Source organism: Arachis ipaensis, chromosome B5 (assembly GCF_059453495.1).
Source record: "Arachis ipaensis isolate K30076 ecotype BB chromosome B5, ASM5945349v1, whole genome shotgun sequence".
Taxonomy (NCBI): Eukaryota; Viridiplantae; Streptophyta; class Magnoliopsida; order Fabales; family Fabaceae; genus Arachis; species Arachis ipaensis.
The window spans coordinates 129,956,734-129,965,992 of NC_142440.1; the positions used below are offsets into that span (position 1 = coordinate 129,956,734).

Sequence of the window (9,259 nt, forward strand, 5' to 3'; positions counted from 1 at the left end):
AATATGTCACGACCATATTGAAAACCAAGTGCTACTAAATTGTTTTCCTAAAACTTAACTAATATTTATTATTAAGCTTGTAGTTGAGTTAGCACATCAAGTACACGATACATAAAGCGTCATACAAAAGAAATTAGTTAGTGTACCACCTCAACACAGTTATACAATTCCTAATTTCACAGGTGGACCTATCCAAAAGTGAGAGACTACGACAAAAATCTATACTAAGTTGAAACGCTCCTAAAATATACCGTCAACCTCGGACTGTCATTCGTCGCTATCAGAAGATGAAATCTCTATGACATCAGACTGCTCCTCAGGATTCCCATTGTCATCGTTAGAAATCTCTATAACTTTTGAAATATCTCTGATGCTGCTATCACTGCTCAGATCCATATGCATAGGCCCATCAGCGAACACAGGTCCATTCATAGGTGTCGTATCCGAAGTATCTACAGAAGGTCCAGACAATTCTCTAGTTTGTGCCAGACGAAGGTAATGAAACCAACGCTAGAGAAAGATCCCACTCAGGTATAGGCTCAGGCACGTGCTGCTCAACGGGGTCTAGCAGGGGAACAACATAGTCCTTGGGTGAATCCCTTAGTTAATTGCGATTGAGTATTGATTTTATGTGTATGGATGTGATAATATGTGTTAGGTAGTTTATAAGTGGATTTGGAACACAATTGAAAAGATTGGAAGCTTGAATGGGAGCTTTGGTTGCTAAATTTTTGGTGGTGGAGACTTGGACCTTGCCTAATTGAGTTGTCTTTAGATTATACGAGAAAATCAGGTAAGGTATAGTTTTGGTTTCTCGTATTTAGTATATAATGTCTTGTGAAAACTTAGGCTAGACGACTTAGGATAAGTTGAACTGTGTGTTTGATGCATGTTTAATGGTTTTGGTGAAAGGTTGAACTTGTTATAATGTGTAATGATGATTGATGAGATTGAGGACTTGTGTTATAAATGTTATGGTAATTGTCGAATTGCACTATTGATTGAGAATGTGTTGATAATATTGAAATTAGTGAATTGTTGATAATGATGAACCATGACGATGATAGTTGAGTATATGATTGTGAATTTAGTGTGAACTTTAAAGTTGAGTTGATTAATTGTGAGTTGGAGATGTTAAGCTTATTGGAGTTGTGTATTGGGGTATTATGAAATGAATTGAGCATTGAAATATAAATTGATGTGTTTAGATGTTGTCAAAAATCTTAGAGTTTTGGTATTGAGAGATGAGATTGGTAAAAATAGAGGTTTGATAAACTTTGTGAAAATCTGATTTTTGGCTGAACTTCGGTGAGCCATAACCCAGCTTCTAGATTCCCAAACTTTTTCAAACTTATTTCATATGAAAATTGGGTCTGTGGAGTTTACATCGTTTAAAGAATGGATGAAAAATATTTTAAAACGAGAGAGTTATGCGTGTTGAAAGTTTGGTGCGTAAAACTGAAATTCTGCAACACTTAACATTTTTGCTTACTGTGCAGCATCCGCATACGCGACCACCTGCACGCGACGTGGCTATTCCTTTCGGGTTTGGTGTCTTGCGTACACGAGCAGATGTATGCGTACGCGAGAACTGAGTTTTTGAGGGGTTGCATACGCAAATACTCGCACGTGACGCGACCATTTCCTTCGGGTTTGGTGTCTCGCGTACGCGAGCAAGGCAAAATGCACCCCCGCGTATGTGAGACTGTCCATGCGTACGCGGAACTCCTGTTTCCAGCAAAGTGAATTTTATGTTTTAAAACCTGATTTTGAACATCTAAACCTCTGTTTTTACTCTTTTTACTCTTAAACCTTAGTTGTATACTTAGTGATGAGATGAAACTAGGAAGGAATGGCATCTTGGAGGTGAAGTAAGCTTGAAAAATGATGAATTATGTATGAGAAGTACAAAGATATGATGTATATGTGATGTTTATGGCTATAATGAATGATTACGAATGAATATGAATGACAATGTGGCTTATGCACTTCTTTTATCTAAGATATGAGTTTCCCTGAGTAAAGAGCAGTGGCTTGCTACCACGTGCTCCAGGTTGATTCGATACTCTGTTGACCCTACGTCGCAAGGTTGATCGGGCACTTATAAATTCCTGGGAAGGTTCCCCCAATGAGCTGAATTTATATATGAATAAGAAAAAGCTATGCATAGACTCTTGGGGATGCGTGTCAAGGGACTGTCCAGGGTTTAGCAGCTGGACATGTCGGGTTGGCTTGATAACCGACAGATGAGACTCATCAGCCATAGGACAGGCATACATCACATGCATATGTTTGAATTGCTTGTTTGTGCTTTAATTGGGAATGCCTATGTGAATTTAATATGCTTAATTACTATACTTGCTATCTGTATTACTTGTATTCTAATTGTGTTTGCCATTGTTTACTTATTTGTCTGTGTGGTTCCACCGGAGTTGGAGGCTTTGGAGGAAAGTAGATGATGGAGGGTTGGGATAAAGTTCTGGTTAAGTTAAGAACCTTAGAGAACCACTCCGTTTATGGTTTACCGTTTTAAATCTTTAAGTTTCATAATCTAAGTGTCAGAGTTCTAGGATTTCCTCTGGCTTTCCTGGGACCTTATATCTTATGTATGTGGCACCATTACCATTGCTAAAAACCCTCGGTTCTCATTCCATACAGATATTTGTGTTTTTCAGATGCAGGTCGAGAGGTACCTCTCTAGGTGTCTAGAGTTTTCTGCAGCAAAGTGGGACTTTTGGGATATTACATTTTGTTTTGTTTAGATATATCCATGTATATAGAACTCTCCTTATAAACTTGTTTGACTTTTGGGTTATGGACTTTATATGTATGTATGTAAATATTCTCCAGCTAGCCTTAGTTTCGCAGGTTGAGTTTGGAGCTTGATTATTTTGTACCCTTGACCTCCTAATCTTATTGTTTACATATTTTTACATATGCTTATGCTTTCTTCATATGCAAGTAAACGTTTCGGCTGAGCATGGCGCTTTAATTTTAAGATTTTGCTTTACCTATCCTTCAAGGCTCCTCGTATATTACATTCTTTCAATTGTTATATATATATATATTATTTTAGAGGTCGTAATACCTGATGACAAGTCATCTTAGCCTATTTTAACTAGTCTTTTTCTTTTGTTTTCATTAGAATTATGCACTTTCTTGAGCTACAAGCAAGTCAATTGGGTATATTTTCATGTTTCCTTTGATTTAATCAACCATGTATGAATTCATGCTATTTCATGAGGTTTTATACTATAATTGTGACATATTATGAAAGAATGAATATCTCATGATTTTAAGCATAGCTTTGATGTGTTTGGTTGATTAATGATAGGTGAAGAAAGCTTGGAGAAAGGTTGAAGCAAGAAGGAATAGCTAGGAGTAAAGAGAAGACAATGGAATAAGTGAAATTGAACCAGGAAGCAAAAAGCTGGACCTAAAGTTAGTCTCAAACTTTTGCACAAACTTTTGGGTGAAAAGTTAGCCCCAACGTTAGCCCCTAACTTTTGGGCTAACGTTGGAACTTGAAAATCACTCCCTGGGTACCAAAAGTTTGCGCCAACGTTAGCCCCTAACTTTGAGGCTAACGTTGGCACATGAAAATCACCCCTGGGCACCAAAAGTTTGTGCCAACGTTAGCCCCTAACTTTGAGGCTAACGTTGGCATGAGAAAAACACTCCCTGGGCACCAAAAGTTTGCGCCAACGTTAGCTCCTAACTTTGAGGCTAACGTTGGCACATGAAAACTACAAGGGGAGGAGCAAAAGTTTGCGCCAACGTTAGCCCCTAACTTTTGGGCTAACGTTGGCGCCTCAAGTGCACCAAGGAAGGCCAACGTTGGTGCAAAAGTTAGACCCCTAACTTTTGCACCAACGTGAGTATCAGCAAGTTTTGTTGGCTGATATGAAAAGTTGGACCAAAAGTTAGACCCTAACTTTTGCTCCAACTTTTGGTCCAACTTTTGCAAAACTCCAACCCGGTTCAATTGATTCACTTTGGTTCTTCTCCAAACTTCAAGAGCAATCAACCAAGGCCTCTTTCAACCCAATTCCACCAAGAGCAAAGGCCCAACTCAAGGCTTGAAGATCATTTGAAGAAAGTGTATAAATAGGATAGAATTCAAGTTCTTCGGGGAGCTTTCCTTTTGAGTTTTCATAATAGTTTTCGGAGAGCTTTGGATATTGAGTGATCTTTAATTTCTTAGTTTGGGGGAAGGAGAATTCCACTATCTTCCTCTTCATTTTATTGCTTTCAATTTCAATTGCAATTGTCTTGGATCTTGGGTTGGAGAATTGAAGGAATTCTGTTTCAATCTCATCCTTGGATCTCTCTGTTTATTTACTGCTTAATTGAATTTCAGTTTCGGTTAATTGTTCTTCATCTACTTTCCTTGCAATTTACAATTCCCTTGCAATTGTTCTTGTTGGATCTAGGAAGGCATTGAGATCTAGACTTGGTTTTCTAGTCTCTGGGTCCTGAGATCTGATTTCCCAATTTTACATTCTCTGTTTACTATTTTCAATATTCATTTACTTTTCTGCTCTGAGATCCGATTTGATCCAAATCCTCTTTTACTCTTCTGTTTGATGCAATTTACTTTTCTTTGTTTAAATTCTGCAAATCCAATCCCCAATTCCCTTTACAATTCCAGCCGTTTACATTTCTTGCACTTTAAGATTCCGCAATTTACATTTCTTGCATTCTAAGTTTCTGCTATTTAATTTCTTGTTCTTTAAGATTCAGCACTTTAATTCCCTGTTCTCTTTAATTCCATGCAATTTAATTTCTGCAAATCACAAAACACTCAACCAAATCTTGATTCGCTTGACTAAATCAACCACTAAGCAAAAATTGCTCAATCCTTCAATCCCTGTGGGATCGACCTCACTCCCGTGAGTTTTTATTACTTGATACGACCCGGTACACTTGCCGGTTAGATTTGTGTGTTTTGGGAGAAATTCACTTTTCCACCAAATTACCCATCAATACCACACTACCTCTGTTCCACGACTTAAGCGTAAAGCTCTGTGTGGTAGGGTATTACAAGTAAAATAATTAAAAGTTTGAGGTTTAAAACATAATTGATAAAAGTTTAGAAGTAAAGTTTAAAAGAGTTAAGTTTTCAAGAAATTTGTAAACACTATTTATTTATTACTTAAATAATTTTATTTGTATTAAAGAAAATAATAATAACAATAATTATTATTATTATTAATTTATTAAGAATATTATTTAGTAAAGATATTATTATCGATATTATTAATGGTAAGATAGAATAGAATAAATAGAAGTACCCTTTTAAAATATTTAGAGACATAAAGTTAATTTAAGAATCTTATGATTTTCTATCCATAAAATATTTAGTAGAAGGCTAGAGAATAGTGTGAAGATAGTGTCCAAGAGGGTGGAAGCAGTGGCTTTACTCACTAATGATGCCAAAGTGGTGATGAGCTTTCTTTAGAGATATATCTTTAGCCGATTTGGTGTCCCAAGGACACTAATCAGTGATGGAGGAAGCCACTTCTGCAACAAACAATTGGACTCACTTCTTCAGAGATATGAAGTCCGTCATAAGGTGGCAATCCCTTATCACCTTCAGACAAGTGGACAGGTTGAGATATCAAATAGAGAACTTAAGAGAATTTTAGAAAAGACCATCAGTACTTCAAGAAAGGACTGGGCAAGGAAGCTTGATGATGCTCTCTGGGTATACTGGATGGCATTTAAGACTCCTATTGGTGTGTCCCCCTATCAGTTGGTTTATGGTAAGGCCTGTCACTTGCCAGCAGAGTTGGAGCACGGAGCATATTGGGCAACAAATTTCCTAAACTTTGATGCCAAGGCTGCTGGAGAAAAGAGGTTGCTCCAACTGAATGAGCTTGAAGAGTTTGGATATTCAGCTTATGAGAATGCCAAGCTCTACAAATAAAAGACCAAGATGTGGCATGACAAGAAGATAGCCACTAGAGCTTTTCAGCCACGCCAGCAAGTTCTACTATTCAACTCAAGGCTCAAGCTCTTTTTCGAGAAGCTGAAGTCGCGGTGGTTAGGACCTTTTGTGGTAACCAGAGTGTCACCGTATGGTCATGTGGAACTTCAGGAAGACAACTCAGATAGAAAGTTCACAGTCAATGGTCAGGGGTTAAATCACTATCTTGGAGGTGAAATTGATCGTTAGAGGTCCGTTCATATGCTAACTTGGCAGAGCACCGTCAAGCTATTGACGATAAAGAAGCGCTTGTTGGGAGGCAACCCAACCGTTCATATCCTTTGATTTTACATTCAATTTGGTTAAATTTTATTTGTTATAGTTTTCTGTAGTTTTTCATTGTTTTACATGTGTTTTAGTCATGTAAAAGGTTTAAAACAAGAACAGAAGGAATCAAAAGGGAAAGCAGAACATCCTGGAGAGGAATTAGCTCAGGTGCTCTGGCACTAAATGTCAGGCTGGGCATTCAGTGCCAAAAATGGCACAAATTTCAAGGGAGCTCTATGTTTAGGTGGCGCTAAATGCCAGGTGGGCGTTTAGCATCAGAAATAGCACAATATCCTAGCAGTTTTTACGTCGACAGTGACACTAAATGCCCGGGTGGGCGTTTAGCACCAGAAATGGCATACAATCCTAGGAGTTTTTACGTCGACAGTGGCACTAAACGCTAGGGTGGGCGTTTAGTGCCAGAAATGGCACCAACTTCAAAAAGCTTTCTATGTGCTCGGCGCTAAATGCGGACTTAGGCGTTTAGCATTGAGCCCTCATTCCCAAAAAAAAAAAGTTTGCAAATGTTGTGGCGCTAAACGCCGAAGCAGTGCAGAAACGGTCAATACGAAAGGGGGATTTGAAATTTGACATGGAATCTCCATGGGGCCCACACCCCACTACCCCCATTCAGTTTCTCTCTCTCTCCACTCACAATCCCCTCCCCCTTTTTACCGTTACTCTCGCCCCTCTCCCCCCATTAACTTCTCCTCTTTTTCCATATACCACCCCACCTACCTTCCCCACCCTTTTACCTCCCCCTAACCGAACCCCCCTTCCCCCTCTATATATACCCCACTTTTTCATCTTTTAACCACACCCACAACAACAATTATTTTCCACCTTCCTTTCTTTCTATAACCCCCTATTCCCTTCTTTCTCAATTACATATCCTCCTTCCTTCCCTCTTTTTACCAACCCTCTTCCTCTTCCCCTTTTATTTTTCTTTATCCATTCTCTCTTATTCTTTTCTCCCACTTACTTTTCTATTAGTCACCATTTATCTTCCTCCTTACTTCTATTATCTATTTTCTCTCTTTTTGCTCGGGAACGAGCAAAAGTTCTAAGTTTAGTGTTAGGCGCTGCGCTATTTTCTTATCATCATTTATGGTACCCAAGACATATTGAAAATTGGGTCGTTATATAACCCCTACTATCGGAATAGGTCGAGCCCTTAGGACTAAGAAACTTAACCCTTGGTACGTAGGACCCTTCAAAATACTTAAAAGAGTCGGTCCAGTAGCTTATCAAATAGCCCTTCCCCCTGCTTTGTCAAACCTCCGTGATATTTTTCATTTTTCATAACTTAAGAAGTATAATCCCGACGAAGGCTATGTTTTGCAACCGGAATCGGTACAATTTCAAAGTGACTTGACATATCCGACATCACTGGTCAGGATCGTCAATAAAAGTGACAAACATCTGAAGGGCAATACGGTTTCTTTGGTTAAGGAAGCTTGGGGATGCGACAAAGAAGTGAAACACACCTGGGAGTTAGAAGATAAGATGAGAGCCGATTATCCGCACCTGTTTACAAGTAAAGAAAATTTTGAGGGCAAATTTTTTTTTTTAGGAGGGTAGAATGTAACGTCCTATTTTTTTCATAATTAAACGATGTTTTAATTTTTTAGCGTAATTAAACGACGTCCTTCTTACAGAAGTTATGTCCGGCATATATCGACTAAAGAGAGTTACAAACCTGTAAGACAGAGGTTGCTTACAGAGGTTATGCCAATTGGAAAGCCATACTCAGACAAAGGTTGCTGGGTTACATTAGGAGTGGGTAGAAACCGACAATTGAGCTCATTACCTTCACTAGGAATAAACATGCGTCATGATTGTTTGCGCATATATCTGTGAATTGTGTTTTCTGTGATTATGTGTGTATTGTGTTTGATTTCTATGTTCTTTAGTTATTATGCTTGGTTGTGCTTATTGACTGTTGTTGTGACTGAGTACTTAATAAAATGAACCTAACTAGCTACCCCGACCCTACTAAGGACTTCCCAATTCTTACCCCCCCTTCTTTCCCCCTTTAGATGGAGACGGGAGTATTCTTCTTTGAGTTGGACCATCCCTATATATGCGAGGACCCGATGCACCACAGTTTTTACATAGTAGCCGCCAGGCCTCGAGTACGACGGTATGTGTTGCATGACTGATGCATGAGCATCTTTTCCTTATTTTCCTATTATTTTAGATATGAATATATTAAGTTTTATTGAGATTTTAGTGTTTGAAGCCTACTTGGATGCTACTTTGAGTCGTTCTATTATTTTGACTATTTCAGGCAAAGTTTGGATCGGTTTGACAGAGTCTATGAAGAAGAAAAGAAAAGAATTTTGATTCTGTTGAGCTGGCGCGCCCAAGCACTTTGGATTGAGTGCAGCCATTTTGTCAATCTGGCACTAAACGCGGACCTGGGCATTTAGCGCCAGGTGCCTCATAACGCATGCGAGCTCTTTGCCTCGAAGGGCGCTAAACGCCGAGTCTGGCATTTAGCACCAAGAAGACAGCAAAGTTTGGAAGCTTTCTGCCACTTGGGAGCTAAACGCCGATTCTAGCGTTTAGCGCTAGTAGCGTGGATCCAACTTCAACAAAGAGGCTTTATTAGTTAGATTTGGATTATAATTATTGTATTTTATTTTATTCTAGTTATTTCTATCCCCAAACACAATCTTTTGGGCTTCAGTAATTATTGTTTTATTTTATTTTTAAATCAAATTAGGTTAGATATAAAAGGAAAAAGATTTAGCCCTTCGGGGTCCTCTCTTTTCTTCTACTGGATTCTAATTTTCACATAGTTTTAAACCCTAGTTTTCTCTCTGAGTCATGAATAACTAAACCTCCTTGTTAAGGTTAAGAGCTCTGTTTATTCTATAGATTGATACTACTGCCATTCTATTTTGATTAATGTATTAATTTAATTTCAAGAATTACTTTCGTTCTTCATCCTATGAATCTGAGTGTATTAGAAAATAACTCTTGTTCTACATAAATTCT

The 9,259-nt window shown here is 38.4% G+C and overlaps 1 protein-coding gene across 1 annotated transcript; it reads left to right on the forward strand.

The window, feature by feature from the left end:
- Positions 1–498: 498 nt before the first annotated feature.
- LOC107640968 (uncharacterized) lies at positions 499–5,929 on the forward strand. The gene is made up of 3 exons (XM_016344475.1): positions 499–531; positions 1,500–1,574; positions 5,555–5,929. Exons 1-3 carry the CDS (start codon positions 499–501, stop codon positions 5,927–5,929), a joined length of 483 nt encoding a protein of 160 aa, XP_016199961.1.
- The last annotated feature ends 3,330 nt before the right edge of the window (positions 5,930–9,259 follow it).

Coding starts and splice junctions, on each gene's coding strand:
- LOC107640968 (XM_016344475.1), top strand. CDS start 499: ATGAAACCAACGCTAGAGAAAGATCCCACTCAG. Junction 532..1,499: donor TAGAGAAAGATCCCACTCAG/GTATAGGCTCAG, acceptor CTTACTGTGCAG/CATCCGCATACGCGACCACC. Junction 1,575..5,554: donor TCTTGCGTACACGAGCAGAT/GTATGCGTACGC, acceptor TCACTTCTTCAG/AGATATGAAGTCCGTCATAA.